At 43.5% G+C, this 17,321-nt stretch overlaps 2 protein-coding genes across 4 annotated transcripts in view; one reads left to right on the plus strand and one right to left on the minus strand.

Annotated features, from left to right (window-relative positions):
- SEC23IP (SEC23 interacting protein) overlaps positions 1-2,044 on the minus strand; it is a 38,185-nt gene extending 36,141 nt beyond the window's left edge. Inside the window, 2 exon segments of the mRNA XM_077823025.1 lie at positions 1,541-1,830; positions 1,832-2,044. Of these exon segments, the coding sequence (XP_077679151.1) occupies positions 1,541-1,830; positions 1,832-2,043 (502 nt within the window). The 5' untranslated portion in view covers position 2,044.
- The window catches only part of MCMBP (minichromosome maintenance complex binding protein), a 32,773-nt gene continuing 17,379 nt past the window's right edge, over positions 1,928-17,321 (plus strand). For 2 of the 3 annotated variants that reach the window (XM_077823026.1, XM_077823028.1), the window contains exons 1-8: positions 1,932-2,060; positions 4,023-4,120; positions 7,226-7,366; positions 7,787-7,828; positions 10,229-10,330; positions 10,582-10,711; positions 12,509-12,660; positions 13,429-13,529. In XM_077823026.1, the coding sequence (XP_077679152.1) occupies positions 2,003-2,060; positions 4,023-4,120; positions 7,226-7,366; positions 7,787-7,828; positions 10,229-10,330; positions 10,582-10,711; positions 12,509-12,660; positions 13,429-13,529 (824 nt within the window). In that variant the 5' untranslated portion in view covers positions 1,932-2,002. Of the gene's footprint in view, positions 2,061-4,022; positions 4,121-7,225; positions 7,367-7,786; positions 7,829-10,228; positions 10,331-10,581; positions 10,712-12,508; positions 12,661-13,428; positions 13,530-17,321 lie in introns of all 3 variants that reach the window. The other variant, XM_077823027.1, reaches the window with a different exon arrangement.

Here is a 17,321-nt window from a genome sequence, read left to right on the forward strand (position 1 = left end):
ATGAGAACATGCATAAGACATTTCAGACCGAAGAGAACTTTTCCATAAAGTTTTTTAAGAAACTCAAAAAAGGGGCTTGAAATGAAAGTTAGCACTACAGCTGTACAACAACATAAAGAACCCCACTATGAGAAGGAGGGTAAGGCCAAACAACAACTCAGTTCACACCAGTGAAAGTTTTCTTTGAGCAGGTATGAAATATAGTGATTGAAGTCTGCCTTCTTGCTGCCTGAGGAAAGAGCAGGACATATAGTTCCGGGATCTACTACCACAGAGAGACTCAAAGTAGAAAAGTGAAAAGAGAAATGGTGTTTCCCTTCTGACCACATATAAAGTGGTGCAATTTACCCTCCATTCAGGATCATCCAGGAAGGCTTCCAGAACTGATGTAACAGTAGGAGGCCCTTTCAACTGAATACATACCCCCATTTAATTTCTGCTCCTGGTGCTAACCCTAGTGAACACAGTAAGCACATATCTCTGAAGAAAATGAAAGATCCAGAGAAAAACTTATTTTTAGGGAGCAGCTCTCCACAGAGTTTTTATTCATGGCACAAAAATCACATCTGTGTGTCACAGCGCAGGATGCTGCAGGACATTGCTGATGAAATAGGGGAAAAGGGCAGCAACCTGTACTAACATGACACTAGATAACAAAAAGTGGTCTGAACTGAGTGGTCACCTCCCCAATCTGCTGCACCCCTGAACCCATCAACCACAACTCCATCTACCCCCAACACTTTCCCACATCTCCTACTCCCCCCACCACCCCAACACCATTTCTCCCACATGGCTCCCATCTCATCCCCCCTTCCCTCCAGCTACCCCTAATACCGTGTCCCCCTCCACCAGGGCCCCCATCTCATCCCCCTCCCCCTAGTTGCCCCTGGCACCATTCCCCCCACCACCACCACCCCACCTGCTCCAATGCCTTCCCCTCTCATGCCCTCAGCTACCCCTGACACCCTTCCCCGACTAGGGACCCCATCTCATCTCCCCACTACTCCACCAGCTCCAATGCCTTCTCCCATCTCCTTCCCCCACCACCCCGACACCATTTCTCCCACGAGGTCCCCCACCACCATCCCAGCTACCTCCAGCACCATGCCTCCCCCCCCACCAGGGCCCCCTATCTCATCCCCCCTTCCCTGCAGCTACCCCCAACACCGTGTTCCCCCACCAGAGCCCCCATCTCTTCCCTGCTCCCACCAGGTACCCCCAACACCATGTTCCCCCACACCACCAGGGCGCTCATCTCACCCCCCCTTCCCTCCAGCTACCCCAACACAGTGTCGTCCCCCTCAGGGTCCCCATCTCATCCCCCCTTCCCTCCAGCTACCCCCAACACCGTGTTCCCCCCCACTAGGGCCCCCATCTCATCCCCCCTTCCCTCCAGCTACCCCCAACACCGTGTCGTCCCCCCATCTCATCCCCCTCACCCCACCACTCGAGCTATCCCAGACACTTCCCCTCCAGCAATGCGCCTCCCCAGTATCCCCCGGCCGGCTCCCCCCTGGCAGCCCCGCCAGGCGCCGCGTACCTGCGCCGAGGAGAGCGGGCCCCGGGGGCGCAGCGGGGGCCTGGCTGACCGGGATGAAGGGCACCGTGAAATTGAACTCGGTCGCCGAGGAGGAGAAGAGCAGGTTGGTGCCGCTAGCAGAACCAGGCCCGGGCGGCTTCGTGGCGGCCATCGCTGCGGCTCTTCCACGTCTCCCCCCCGGACAGCCGGAGCAGCCAGCGCGGCCCTTTCCGCCCGCAGCGCTGCCCGGCTCCAAGATGGCGGCGTTGGGACCCACCCGCACCTCACGCGGCAGCGTCGGGGCGAGAGGGGCGGGGCCGGCCGGGCCGCCGCCATTGCCGCCGCGGGAGGCAGCTTGGGCCGGAAGTTCGGGACCCATCTCCGGGAGCGGGCGAGCGCGTGGCTACGGCGGGGCGCAGGGCCCCCTCTCCGCGAGCTGCAGGGCCTGGGGAGTCCCGCCGGGCGCCCGCCCCGGCCCGCGCGATGCCGTGTGTGGCCGACTGGCTGAACAGCCCCCTCAGCATCGTGCAGGGCATCTTCGGTGAGAGCGGGGCGGCCGGGCGCGGCGCCGCGGCTGGCGGGAGAAGACACAGCGGGGCAGGGCCCGGGGGGCGGCGGGGGACGCCGAATAATGGGGCGCCCAGGGCGCCTTGGGGGCGGCTGCGGGGAGGGGAAGCGGCGGGCGGGCGGGCGAGCGGCGGGCCGGGGCGGGGGGGCCCCTGAGGGGTGCCAGGGTCGCGCCGGGGAGCGGCAGCGGGTGGCGAGGCGCAGGGAAGGGGGCGACTCTGCCCGCTTGGCGGGGCTCGGGGCGGGTCGGCGGCGCGCGGAAGGAGCGGAGTAGCCCAGCCCGGGAGGACGGGGGCCAAGCCGGCTGCGGCGGTGGGTGTTTCTGGTGCAAGACCGAGCCTGGAAGCGATCACAACACTGGGGTGCAGAATCGTGCTGGGGACTGTTTTGTGCCTTAAAATAACCAGAAAATAGAGACACTGGGCAAGGGGCATGTTGGGGAAAGTGCCCGGCTAGAAATGTTGTGGGGGAGAGTTGCTGTCTGTAACTAGCAGAGCTGTCGGGCAGCCGAGACAGATGTTCAAAAAGTCTCCTGACACAGCAACATTATTTTCTTACCAAAGACTTTAAATATTACTTTAAGTGAAGGAGTCTCCTTCCTAATGAGGGACCTGACAGGGCAAGGCAGGCACGTTCACTTGTGCCCAAGATGTGAATGCACCATTACTTACTGTAGTCTGTTCCTTTTGCATTAATAATCTCACTGTGCTGCAATCCTCCTCTCATAAAAAAGTCTCACACTTCCTCTGAAAAGATGCATTTGGAATGCAGTTTCTTCATGTTTACATGTCTTGAAGGAAACCTTTATAATGTTGAAAAAAGTATTGCAAGAGTAAGACAGTTCATGGGTGGTGATAGGAAGCGATGGTTGAAGTTCTTGAATCAGTCTGTTGTAATACTCTCCAAATTCTACTGTGGGCTCATCTAGAGGGAAAGGAGGAGGGATGATTTTACCATACAGGAAAATAGAGCTATGCAATATAAAACTTTGCTGAAGAAGCAACTCAGGAAATCATTGGTACACGCTCTAAATATCTCCTGGTGTCCGAAGTGAGGAGTGAGGGCAGCTAGTAGTAAAAAGAAATAATGAAGGCAGCTGAGGTGGACTAGAAAGGATCTAATTTCAAGGACTTCCTGATGAGGTGCATGTACATCATGTATAATTTGGGACCCTGTCTACATTGGACTCCAATTTAAGAAGCTATGCCTTTAATTCTGTCCCAGCTAAGAAGGTATACATAACAGTTGAGTGAGCTAGTGTGGACAGAGCCAATGCATGCTAGGTGTTTCTAAAACATGTTCTTGTTTAGAATTGTAAACATCGGTCTAATAAGCTCTAGCACCAGCCAATCAGTGTTAGAAACTGCATTTTGAAAAATGATACTTAAAGCTCTGTTTGATGCCCAGCACTACATAGACCGTAAAATGAGGCAAAATCCATATGAGTTTATATCGCCCTGCTGGTACTGGGTATACAGTTCTCAACTGCCAGTACCACTACTTAAGGACATGCCAATGGAGCTCTTTATTTTAACCAGAACATAATTCCTGATTTCTTAATGACTGGTATAGGAGCTCATGCAGAAATAAACACTTCGCAAAAGTAAAATCATGCATGCACAGTAAGAAGGAATGGTAAAAGATAATCCCTCATCTCTTCCCAATAGTTTCTAGTGTATTTGAAATCCATGGTGTCTGAGCTTTTCTCCACCTACAGTGTCCATATTTTCCTTATCCCTCTGTTAAGGTTATAACAGAAAGATGAGAGGAGACAAATGACATCAAGGTTGTTATAATATACATTTGTGTAGGGATAAAGTCCCCTTAAAAATCAGTTCACATCAGCAGATTCAAAATGAGTGTCAGATTGCTCATAGTGCTGTCAGAGTGCTGAGTAGAAGTCCAATGTACTGTACTCTTGCTATTCTTAATGCAGTTTGTTTTCTAGCTCAAAATGGTCCAAGTCCTGACTGGGAGAAGAAAGTAACCGAATACTTTACAGAGAAGCTAAAAGAAAATAATGCAACTAATTGGGTAAAATTGATTGAATTGTTTAGAGTTTTTTTCCATCCTTCCAACTCCTGCCTTTTGTTCCTCTATTATAGTGACTTACTGTTTTTTGGTAAATGTGTCCTTTAGAAATGCATTTGTGGAACTTGCTCATACTTATCTGAAAGGGACACTGTTGAGATTGTAGGCCCAATTTTGGTTTATATTAGAGTTATTTAAATGTGAAAAACCTGTACACAAAGCAAAATATGTAAGGGTCTGATTCAAAGTGCGTTGAAGTCAATGGAAGTAACCTCAGTGCACTTTGAATCAGAACCTAAACTGCTGGATGCCACCTAAATGTGCTCCATTAGGTGGCACTAGTTGACAAATGCTGTCTTCTGTTGTATTTGTATAGGCATTAAAATCTGCCCTGACTACTTGTAAATTGGAGATACATTTTGTACTCCAAATGTTTGGAGTGGTTTCCTGCAACATAGCATCTGATCAGGATCTGTTACTGCAATACTTGACACTTCAACTGATTTGGAGAACCAGCTGTTATGACCGCTGCCTTTCAGTTTGGTTAGGTACAAAAATAATTCACACCTCCCACTAACTGCACCCTCTTGTGTCGTCCAAATTCCTATGCTGTGTTTGGAAATCTGATTACTACAGTCTCCTAATCTGCAAATTTAAGGTGCAATGCAACTTGATTCCTCAAAGTATGGGCCTACTCGGAAAGGTGACTAAAATTGACACTGACTTCTATATTTATTGGCCCTCTGGAACTTTCAGGTCAAATCTGCCACTTTAATGGTAGAAAAGATACTTTTCCCAGCTTGGAATCTGAAAATAGTTAGTTGTCTTGTGCATCAAAAGATTTTGCAATTGGAAGTTAATGAACAATTTTGTTGATAATATACAAGATGGAATAGAATTCTGTCTCTCTCTTTCTCTACGTTGGTCCAGTAGAGTTAGTAGTAGTAAAAGGATTAAAAGTAGTAAAACCTTATTTGTTTATTTTAAAGCAAGCAGATCTGATTCAAAATAAACACAAGTTTTGATGTTTAGTAAAAAGTTTCCAGTTGTACATGGTAACTTTTCTGATAACCATATTTTAGTGTGGATATTTTCCCGCAATCTGGCAATCCAACTAAGACCTGATTTTTCAAAATCAAATAGACTTCTAGTATAGCTTGTGCTGCTGTCATTCAAGTCACGTGCAGTTTGGTTTTCCTGGACAACCTATGTTCTTTTTGCAATTGTAACGTCATCCCATACGGAAAAGCCTCCCTTACCTTAAAGGAACCCTGTGTTTTGGCTGCCTTTTCTTGGCCATTTGGAATTGTGGATGTTTTGATAATCAGAAGAGTTGTATGCAGTATCTTACTTGTTTTTGCAATGACATGGCCTTATTCCTTTCATGTTTCCCATTACTCAGAGTTGTGCTTTTCCCCTATGAAAATGAATAAAAATAAAGATATTTGTAAAAACCTTCTGCATGATAGGTGCATCCTGCAGTGTGTGAAACTTTACACTTGTGTTGCTAAGCAAAAAGGCAGCCAGGCCTGATGAAATGGAAAAAAGTCACTGTCTCATGGCATGGAGTGGCCCTGGAGTGTTTCTACATCAGCTTACCTCCTTTTAGGGCTCCTCGGTAATTTTACTAAGGCTTTCTTGCAGCCAATAACCTCTTACTAGGCTAGCTTCTTATCACAAACAAGTCCAAAATCAAGTCCTCAAAGTCCAAAAGTTATAAGTCAGTATATTGAAAGTTCATATATTAAAGTTTATGTATTCATCCTTTCCCATACTTCATCAATCCACTCCCAGGTCTCTCTACCTGGAGTCTTCCCTGCTTTGGCAAGCCACTCCCAGCCCTACCTACCTGGAGACTTTTCTCCCTTGGTGTCTCAGGGGCTCCTGCAGAATTCTTCTGTTCTCTGCATCCCTCAGCCTCTGCTTCAGTCTGTCTCTCCTCCTCGTCTCTTGCTACTGAGGCTGCTCCCTTGTCTATCCCACAGACCTGTTTGGGTCACATGACCTTCATTTTCCCAGCCTTGGAAGGAGAGTTAGCTGTGTCACAGCTGGGGCTGAGATCCATCTCCTTCTAAAGGGCCAGCCTCCCTGTGACAGTGACTTTTACAATTTTAATTTTCTTATTGAATAAAATTCATAAAGTATGATGCTTTATTCCCAGTCTCTCTCTCTGCCCCACAGTGATTTACCTCTCTGTCTGCTTCCCTGGGCACCTGAACCATAGTGCTGGGGAGGGTCGCCTGACTGCTCTTGTGGCTTCCCTATCAGAAAGTCATTTTTCTGCAGGGAAGCAAAGAAATCTGTGAGGGACATAAATCCCGCTCATGGGCAGTGGCACAGAATTCCCTCAGGAGTAATAGTGTCAAGTGTGTCAAAAAGGGACATCAGCTGAAAGTGAAATCTGGTTCAAGAGAAACTGTCAACTTGAATTTTTTTTAATTCAACAATTTAAAAAACGGTTTTCTGATAAAATGCCCTTTAAACTGCATGTCACTAGAATTCTGTAAAGTATTTGTAGAGTGTTTTTCTTACGCCCCTCTTAAAGGTCCAAGAGCAACACTACTAAAAATAGGCCCACCTCCAATCCTTCCTTCCTTCTTGTTCAGCTTCACTTACATCAAAGCCTGGGAAAGAGCAAAGTTGAAACAGCAGCAGGATATAAGTGCAACTGACCCTCACCAAATCTGTGAAACTAATTATACACAAAGCTGTCAAATGGCCAAAGTAAACGAACTGGAACAACATACAGAAATACACTTTTCCTAATCTTTTAATTACAGTAATCCCAACTGTTCCCTGTAACAACGGTAGGTACAAAAATTAGAGATGGAAATGTGCTTTACACAGTTGGGTTAGGACAGATGAGCAAAAAATTAAGTCTCCTAACTGACTACCTGGTGAGCAGACCAGGGTGATTAATTTTGCTCACAATAATGAAGTGATTGAGGTGAATAATAAGGGGTGCTGGATGATCTAAGGATAGTAACTAAAATATGGGATGGTATCTCTGTATTATCCCACTGCCTTCATGGTGCTTATGAGTATTTTATAGATCATGTTTAAAATAAGATCTAATATTAATTTGATGTTTGTTCGTACTTTTTAAAGGTACCATCATTGAATGATGTCCCCCTACATTACCTGAAGCCCAACAGTTTAGTGAAATTCCGCTGCATGGTTCAAGATATGTTTGATCCTGAATTTTACATGGGAGTTTATGAAACAATTGACCCAAATACTAAAACACGTGTAAGTAAAATACTGATGAATTGTTAGGGTAAATGTTTGGGGTGAACTAACTTTTCTTCATTCATGTCTTTACCCTTCTCTGTCTACTGAACTGAACCTCTTGAGTATTCCAAGGCTGCATAACATTAGTTCAGTTTCAACAGACTCAAGTGGCATTAGGGACGTAACATTTTACTATATTTTTGATTGTGATCTGCCACAAGTAGATATAGTTGTGGAAATTATAACAAGTATGTTGTGGGATCTGTGGGAATTGAAATGAATCCCTTCTCTGTTTGAATTCTACAGACAGTAAAAGTTTACACAGTTATGTTTTTGGAAGGACTTTAGCCTAATGACTTAGTTTCTTTTATCAATAGTAATTCATGTGAGTCAAGATTCTGAAAGGAACAGAATTATCATATTGCTTTTTTTTGGCAGGTTTTGCATTTTGGTAAATACAGAGATGTAGCTGAATGTGGGGTAAGTAGTGCAATGCTGTACAATGTAAGAATTTAGCACTTAATTTACTATATTAAATTTGAGCTTTTCATTCTCTCTCCTCCTCCTCCTCCTCCTCCTCCTTACAGTGACCTCCAAGAAAATATGCAATGAGCCTTAAAATTAATTAAAATAAATCAGTTGATTTCCCTTTTCTTGTCAACAAGGTATCATCTCTGCCACTTTCACTGTGTTATTTTTAGAGAGTAATATGGACAACATTTGTACCTACCTCTTTGTCCTTCCCTTCTCTACTTCCATTTTTCTGTCTTTAAAATTGTGGAAACCAGGAATGTTGTAAAGATTGCTTGTCTGGAAAATGCAGTTAATATGAAAAGTATTGTATAAGTGCAGTATTAATCATTTTTTCAACCCTTCAGCTCAGTTCCTGGAAATATACAGCTCTTGGGATTCAAAGTGAATTCCAGGTTTGGGGAGCATTCCTTGTGGCTCACAGGTCTTGAGCCATCTCCATGCCGCTTAAAATTAGTTTTGTGTACAGAAGTTTAGTTGTGGCCAAGAATTGAATTTTGGCCAGTAATCCCGTCAAGAAGTTAGACCACTGGCAAAGCATGTTCCCTAAAGGAATATAGTCTTAGAACGTTGAAAATGAAGTCAGTTAAGGTTTTTTTTAAAATAGAATAACTTTATTAGTCCTAGAATTGCAATCTCTGTTACAAAGCATTGAAAAAAATTGAGGCTTCCATTCTACTTTACAAAATATATCTGAATTTCTGGTTATAAGCAGGTTCTGCAGACTTAAGCCACTCTTACTGTTGAGGCACATAAGTGTGGTAGAGATACTCCTGGGGGAATTCTACACCACTGCGCATGAGCAGAATTTATCCCCTGCAGATTTCTTTGCTTTCCTGAAGAAAAATGACTTTCTTCCTGTGAAGCAAAGGGAAGCCACAAGAGTAGTCATGTGACCCTCCCCAGCAGTATGTTTCAGGTGCCCAGGGCAGCCAACAGAGAGGGGCAAGGGGGTTAGACTTGGGAACACCCGGCTAGTAGCTCCTTCCCTCCGCCGGGCTCAGCTGCTAGTTGTGGCTAGGCTGGGGAAGATCGGACTTCCTCTTCCCCTGCACGACATCCAGGGCCGCATCAGACCAACCCCCAGATTTCTCCCCCAGTTGCAGGTATCTCTGCAAACTTCCCCCGCCCTGCTTCCTGCTCCCCCATTCGCCCAACTGCTGTGCATCCAGACCCTGTCATACCCAGTCCCTCCCACTGAGCCTCACCCCTGTGCACTCAGAACCCCTCAATGAGCCCCACTCCCCAAGCATCTAAACCTCCCACTGAGCCTCCCACACCCAGATTCCTCTGCCAAGCTTTATCCCCACACACAAACTCCCACCCCAGCTGATCCCCAGCCACCTTCACCTGGACCCACCTGCAAAATCCCATTACCATTGCACCCAGAACCCCCCAACAAGCCTCCGTGCTTCCAGATCCCCCACACAGAACCCTCTCAACACACACCTGGATCCCTCCACACTAAGCCCCTCCACTTGGATCCTGCCTTGCTGAGCCTGCCTGCTTACACCTGGTGCACCTGGTATGGAGAGGCAGGGCCCTGGGGTGTTTCTGGGACAGGACCAGTCCTTGTGCTGTGTCAGGGTTGGGTGCAGTCTCACCGCTGAGTCCGGGGGGTGGGGAAGGAGGGAGAGGAAGCTTCAGTGATAGCCTACCTTTGTGCTGCCAGTGGCCTGTGCTCCCCAGTGCCATGCTGGAGCCTCCACATTTATTTGACAAATAAAATTTGCAGAATTTTTAATTTTTTGGCTCAGAATACCCTCAGGAGTATAGAGAGTAACTAACTAATAATCACTCTTTCTTTCCATACATTCTTGAATAAGAATGATTTTTTTTAAATGTGAGCTTTTTGACATTGTTCATGCAATTGCATTGAGATTGCATTTGAGACCAAAGAATGTCATTAAGTTATTGACCCATAGTAAGGGAATCCTTTAAAGAATGATTATTACTTCTGCCCACAGGGGTTAAAGCAGCTGAAAGCACCAAAAATTTTCCATTCATTTACTGAAAGAATGGAATAAATCATATCCCACTAACCTCCATGTAAAAACTTCAGAAGAATATCTTTGTTTTCTTATGGCACCAAAAATATGGTCTAGAAGATTAAACAAAATGTGGAAAACTTGTATGAAGTGCAGTTTAAAATTACCACTGGATTGTGTTTAGGTTTTTATAGTCTTAATTTTTGTGCTTTAGATAGTAAATTGTTTCATTAGGAAGCTACTTCTTGTAACTCATTATGGCTAAGTACATAATTCTACTGACAAAGTAAGGTAATGACTTAAAAACAAATATGTTCAATGTTAAAAACCTGAACCTCATGATTTATTACTGGTATCCTAGCCTCAGCAGGAAATAGATTTAAACTCTTCACAAACGGTCACTTTGGAGAGACAGACCTTCTACTGTGTGCCGGTGCCTGGAGAGTCAGCGTGGGTGAAAGAAATATCCTTTGTTCAAGCCTGAGAGATGTTAATTATGATAAACTCGTTTAAAGTATTTTGAGGGGATGAGAGGGTAATTCCTTAATTTAGATATGCCTCATCATAGGACAGCACTATAGTACAATTTGCACACTTATTGTAATAGTATCTTACCCAACAAGATAGCCAGGCTAATAATATTTGGATAATGCTACTTGTTCTGGTTGACTTTTTTCAAATTAGTTTGATGATGTCCTTAATTCTTAATCATACGCATATATTAGTGCGAGTCAGGCTCGAGTTAGCCCTTCAACATCCTACACTCCAAGTCGCCACAAGAGGAGTTATGAGGAAGATGAAGATATGGAGCTGCATCCATCTAAACAGAAAGAGCAGCATATGGGTAACATTTGATTGGTCATTTCAGTACCATTATGAACTATTTATCTATCAGGGTGAGTCAATAGTGTTATCCCAGTCTTGATCACTATGCTGGTTGAACTGTGAATGGAAACAAATGGGAAAACCAGCAGTTTAACTTGAAATTAGCCCAGGACAAATGTTACATATGTAACATATGATTTGTTTTCTACCGCTTTACAAAAAGCTAGTATTTTTTGATTGCTGCAGTAGTACTGTGGTTGCCGTGTGAAGAAAGGAAAGGCTTCGGTCACTGAATTTAATTTCCAGCTCTGTCACAAACTTCCTGTGTGACCTTCAGAAAGTCACCTCATCTCAGTGTCTCTATTCCCTACCTGTAGAAAGGGTATAAAACAGACAATGGAATTGTCAGTTTAAATTGTAAACTCTTTGGGTATAGGGATTGTCTCTTATTACATGTATAGAAAGTACTTATCAAAATGGGGCCTAAATATCAGTTGGGTGTGCTTTACTATGAACGATAATTTGGGCCTCAAGAACTATCCCACCTTGCCTCTCTATCTCCAGTGACAGCCCCCCTACCTCGGCTTTTTAAAGGAATATAATTGACTTGCATTACCTGGAACTGTCTTTTGCCCTCCAGAGGTTGGAAGGGAAAATGAGGAATACCAGGCATTTGTAGTCCCCTGAAAAAAGACCTAAAATCCTTAGATTTTCTGAAAGGATGGTATTTCCAAAACTGGCAAATGTTAGCATGAGGCAAATCAGGTATGTGTGCACATCCTGTGCATTCACAAACTGATGAGAAAATTGCCTGCCCTAATTAATGTATTTTTTTGAGCAGGAGGGGGTTAGTTTAAAAATAAGTCCTTCAAGTTCTTATAAAAGTACTGCAGAAGCTGTTAATTAAAGCTTTGTTTGGTGTTATATTTCAGTCAGTTGAACTGTCAGATTTTAAGGTTTTAAGTATTTTTCTAATAGTTTACAGTTTAAAATACACCTTTTTCTTATATCTGTATTAGATTTCCAAGTAAATACTCAGATTGATTTACCTGCATATGTAGCCTAAAGCAGTGGTTCTCAAACTTCATTGCACCTGACCTCCTTCTGACAAAAAAAAATTACTACATGAGCCCAGGAGGGGGGACCGAAGCCCAAGGCATGCTGTCCTGGGCTGGGGGGAGAGGGGGTGCAAAGCTACCCCAGGGCTTCTGCCTTAGGCAGGGGGCATGTAACCTTAAGGGCTGAAACCCTTGGGCTTTGGCTTCGGCCCCGGGTGGTGGGACTCAGGCTTTGGCTTGGGCCCCGGTCCACAGTTTGAGAACCCCTGGCCTAAAGTAAGCAGTTACAGAATGGTATTTTATCTTTGCATTAGAAAATCAAATCTAAAGAGATTCTTGGGAGAAAGTATTTTATTTCTGCTTAACTTGTTTTTAAACACAAGATGCAGAATGCACTATTTCTACAGCTCTACACAAATGATAGGTTGCCTTGCATATGACAATGTGATGCTTAAAGATAGATTGAGTCAAGTTAAATCTCCTTAGCTATGTTTAGGTCTCCAAGATGAACAGATTTTCATGTCTAAAATCCTACATATTCATCATGGTGTTAATTTTTGGCAATAGATATACAAATCTTTTATTTCTGTGAGGGACAATAAAGTAATAGTTGGTAGAAACTACTACTTTGTTGTTCTTCCAGGCTCCCTTTTTGATTCAGCATGCTTCTGTATTGCTTTCTGAAGGAAGGAAAATTGTTTGGATTTGCTGTTATGCTTAAGTAAGCTGTAGAAGGCTGTCTTTTCTTCATGTTGCAGGGAATATAGGTGATATCCATGGCTGTGGCGAGCCAAAGCGATTAGAAACTGAAGCTTCTGCAGGACATCAGCTAATATCCCCAAACTGCTCCCCTCCACTTGATCTAAACTTTCCACTGCCAGGAGAGAAGGGCCCTGCATGTCTCGTAAAGGTAACCAGACTTTGGAGGTGATGACCAAAGTGTGATTGCCTCACTGAGGGATAGATTAGGGGTGGGAGAGAGAATCCTGAACCCAGAGCAGTTACAGTAAAACCTATATTATCTTGGATGTGTCCTCAATTAACAGCTGTCTTGTTTTCCTCTTCACTGCCCATAAGAGATATTAGAATTGCTAACATCAGTGCTAGTAGGTGTTAAAGCACATATATCCATAGCTGCACTTGGCAAAATGTGTTCTGTCAGTTCAAGACACCCAAGTGTAAGGATGATGTTGACTCATGGACCCTTGAGTAAGTTCAAGATGTGCTCTTCTAGCGGAAAAAGGTGTGATGAAGCAAGAGGGAAACAATGCAATGTTTTCACTTCATATTTGAAATAGTTTCCTGTTGATTAATACTTAATGCAGACTATGAAACTGCAAGCAAGTAAAACTCATCTATGCTGTTTCTATCCCATTCTTCAGCAATCTTATTCTACATTTAGAGTTTCATCCTTTAATTAACAAGCGTAGAATATGGTTGTTTACCACTTTGGCAGAAGAAGGCAGATAATGTAAATCCTACAAAAGTAGAAAGTAATTTTTCCAATCTCACCTTCTTAAAAACTTATTTGGACAGCCTCTCTGCACAGAATCTCTTTAATCTACAGTTGTCTACTGAGATTTCTGCTCTTGTCTGACAATCCATGATGTCCTTGTTCTTGCAATACATCATTCTGTTCTGTCTGCCTCCTTGTTTTATCATGCTATCTCTGTGGCAGGTCTATGAGAGATGGGATAGTTTCAAAGTCAACGATACTCTTGAGGTGTATGGCATTTTGTCTGTGGATCCAGTGCTCAGCATAGTGAACAATGAAGAGAGGTAAGGTTTAGGCTGTGATTCTGATCTGCAGGGATTATGAAGTTAAAAAGCAAAATGTGCTTGAATGGTTGTGCCCTAAAAATTAAGAAAGTGTCTAACCATTTGTCTGAGCATTATTCTAAAAATGCTTTTTGCCTAAATTAAAGGTAATGCTTGTGAAAGGTACTGGATTGACAGCCCTAGTAATTGAAGTCCTTTGTCCACAGAACAGGTACTGCATGAGCAATGGCTGTACATATTTCCCAGACTGCCCCATTATCAAACGGAGGTATCAAGTGTTAGTGCTGGAACAAATTTATAAAGAGGACAGGACCAAGAGATTTGAAGGAACTTCAGAATGATGTGTGGGAGTTAATGAGACATTACAATTAGCTTCTATAACAAAGGACAGCAAATGTACCTTTTTTTTTTTCTCAAGTGCTGGATAATTTTTGGAACTAAACTGGAGAAATTTACTTCAGGACCAAGTAAATGGGTTGGAAAAAATTTAAAATACTTTTAGACTACCTATAAAAGTATAGCCAAAAGAGAGATGGTCCTGTAAACAGGCAGTGAAAATGACTGGCGGCATGGAAAGTCTTCCATATGAGAATATGAAATAATTAGGACTGTTTACTTTATACAGAAAATAAATAGGGGCATGATAGATGTATACAAAATACTGAATGGTGTAAAGAAGTTTTATCAGATGTTCTTATTTACCCTCTCAGAATACAAGAACATGAGAACCTCCAATTAAATTAAAACAGACTCAAAACTGATAAAGGAAAATACTTTCTTTTAATGTAATGCACTATTAATCTGTACATATCACTGCCACAGATTAGAAAGGTAGAGAGACCAAGAAAATCTGGTAAAATCTAAAAAAGTGATTAGACTTCCATATAAAAAATGTTGAGTTATATTAGATAACATTTTTTAAAAATAGAAGGCATTCAAAGCCTAGTATCATGGTGCAAACCAACCACTAACTGATGAGATTTAGGAGGAAACTTCCCTAAAGAGCATGTTATTTTATGATTATCCACTTGGGTTCCTAGTGCCTTTCTCTGAATTACATTGTATTAGACACTTTTGGAGATAAGATATTTTATTCCTGGGGGAATTCTGTGCTAAAAGAATTAAAATTCTGTGCACAATATTTTAAAATTCTGCAAAATTTTACATATTTTATTTGTCAAAATAACACAATATAATTATGCCCCTTTCAATTATTTTGGTAATTTATTTCAAAATACTTGTCAGCAAGTATGTCTGTAACAATACAGACAATACAAAAGATTCAGGAAACGTCTTTTGACAAATAGATTCCGTACTAAGCATATTAATACAGAAATTTGAGTAATAATTCCTTTAAACTACAATACAGAAATGAATTTCTGCACCCTTCAGAAGCAGCCCAAAGACTTGGGGAAGTCAGGGGTAACGAAGGAGCTGAGGGAGAGGGAAGTAATTGCTGGGACAGAGCTTGAGAGTGAATCTCGAGGTTGGATGGGAGAAGTATGGAACAGTTTTTTTGCGGGGAAGGGAAGGGTGGGGACGGATTGTTAGGGATTTGGGGAGCCTCCCCCATGTTGACTCTGGCTGACCCTTAGCCTCTCCCATTCATTCAAGCACATGTGCCCCCCGTGTGTCCCTCCACTCCCACACCCCGTTCAGCCAGGCATATCTGCACATGTCCCCATGTGGCCCTGCATCCCCCACTTTCCATTCAGCCAGGTATAGCTGCCTCTGTCCCCATGTGGCCCTGCACCCCCACTCAGCCACCCCTTCTCCTCTCACTCCCATTCAACCCCTGGTTCAATGTTGTCATGCCACTAGTTCCTATGCCTCTGCCCAGTCCGTCCCCCACCATTAGCCCTTCTGAACCCCAGTCTGTGACCCTGCCAGCAGCCCCATGTACCCTGCTCTGTCCATCCCCCTCATATCCCATGCCTCCTCACCTGGCCACACAAACAGGGTGCTTCCCCCTCCCTCTCTGCGGCTGGCTGCTCTGGTCTGTGAGCTAGTAGCCCTCTCTGCTAGTGCCACATAAGCTTCCCTTCGTCTCCCCATCAGAATCAATTATTCTGATCAATTATTCGATCTCTGGGAAACATTAATTCTGTGCTTGCACAGTGTACAGAATTCCCCTAAGAGTAGATATTTGAGTGCATGGATCACAGGCGTCATCCAATATGTCAGTTTCTGTCATATTGATGCAGGTGTTCAGAGCCTTGATCCTTTGAAAACATTCTTTTTGGTATGTTACAGCCTTGATATTTGTGTTCTTGGGTAGAGCCAGACAAGCTCGTAAAGGTAAACGAGCAAAGCCAGCTGTTTTTGTTTCTTTCCAACAGTAGGCTAAGGCCAGAGTGGTGGCTCAGTATGCCTAATCAAATGTATTTGACTGTTGACAACCAAATTACATAAAGACAAAATGGTGGAATTCAGCAAGGATTTTGAACTTTAAAGTTGTTGCATGAAGTAGAAAGAGAAAAGAATGGTTACAGTCCTTTCAATGAAGAACAGATCTTGCCCAAAAGAAGGAGGAGAGGCTTAGAAGATTAGTAGGACTCTACCAAATTCATGGACTGTGAAATCAGACTTCCACTGTGAAATCTAGTTATTGGAGGGGTAGGGAAGAGGCAGGGCTGGGGATGTCTCAGCCAGGGGTTCCCACTGTTCAGCGGGCTCCAGCTGCTAGTCTGCTGGACTGGGGAGGGACTTGACTTCCTCTTCCCCTGCGCAGCCGCTCTCGGGTGAGGGGATGGGAGATCAGACCCACCTCCAGGTACTTCCTCAAGCTGCAGGAAGCTCTGCAGCTGTGTTGCCTTCAATGTCCAGCTCTGAAGGCAGCGCAGAAGTGAGGGTGGCAATCCTGCGACACCCCCCCACACACGCACGCACACAACAGCTTTGTGATCCCCTTCAGCCCCCTTTTTGTGTCAGGACCCCCACGGTTACAAGCCCATCTGAAAATCTGAAATTGACCAATTTTAAAACCCTCTGACCATGAAATTGATCAAAATGGACTGTGAATTTGGTGGGCTCCTAAAGATTAATAATAGGTTATACAGCCTTTCGCTTCTGTCTCTGGTGCAAATCCAGTCCAAGTCAGTAGTGACTGAAGTTTGTTGCCATCTGATGTCTGTGTCTTTGTTCCAATGTCCAAAATTAAAAAAAATCTGAAGCTACTTTTGGAAGACCTCAGAGACTGAGAATTGAATAGTCATGAGGTCTAACCTGTTCTCTCACCTCAAAGGGTGGTTTCTCCAAGTTAGGGTTGAGTCACACTGGTGGGAATTTTTGACTTTCATCTGCACTACATGTTCTGTGGCTATACAGAAAATTTAAGTGTCCAAGATTAATGATCTGGCAGCCTTCTGGAACTCTGTGTCCACACAAGATAGACTTTACTTTACAAAGTTGCTTTATTTGCTGAAGTGTTACAATGTCTGCATTGGATACCTGCTGAACAGAAACCTGTAAAGAATACTTTACATCTCTCATTTAAATGGTAGAATGATTTAGGGATTTGCCTCCTTTACAAAACTAAAGCCTGTACACTCCAAGTATTTTCAGAAATATAGAAGATGGCACATGTAAAAATCCAGTTTAGTAGTTTTATATTGTCAGTGTATAGGATTTTCATGTATTTTGTATTTATAGTCTTTTTATAGATACCTAAAATATTTCAATTAAGCTTTTATAATTAAAATCTATAATAAATTATATTAGTTTAAATGTAGTCTTCAGTAAACTGAAGCAGGGAATGGATGTCACTTGTGTTTGTGTAACATTATTGGAATA

The sequence above is a fragment of the Eretmochelys imbricata genome, chromosome 7 (assembly GCF_965152235.1).
Source record: "Eretmochelys imbricata isolate rEreImb1 chromosome 7, rEreImb1.hap1, whole genome shotgun sequence".
Lineage (NCBI taxonomy): Eukaryota > Metazoa > Chordata > Testudines > Cheloniidae > Eretmochelys > Eretmochelys imbricata.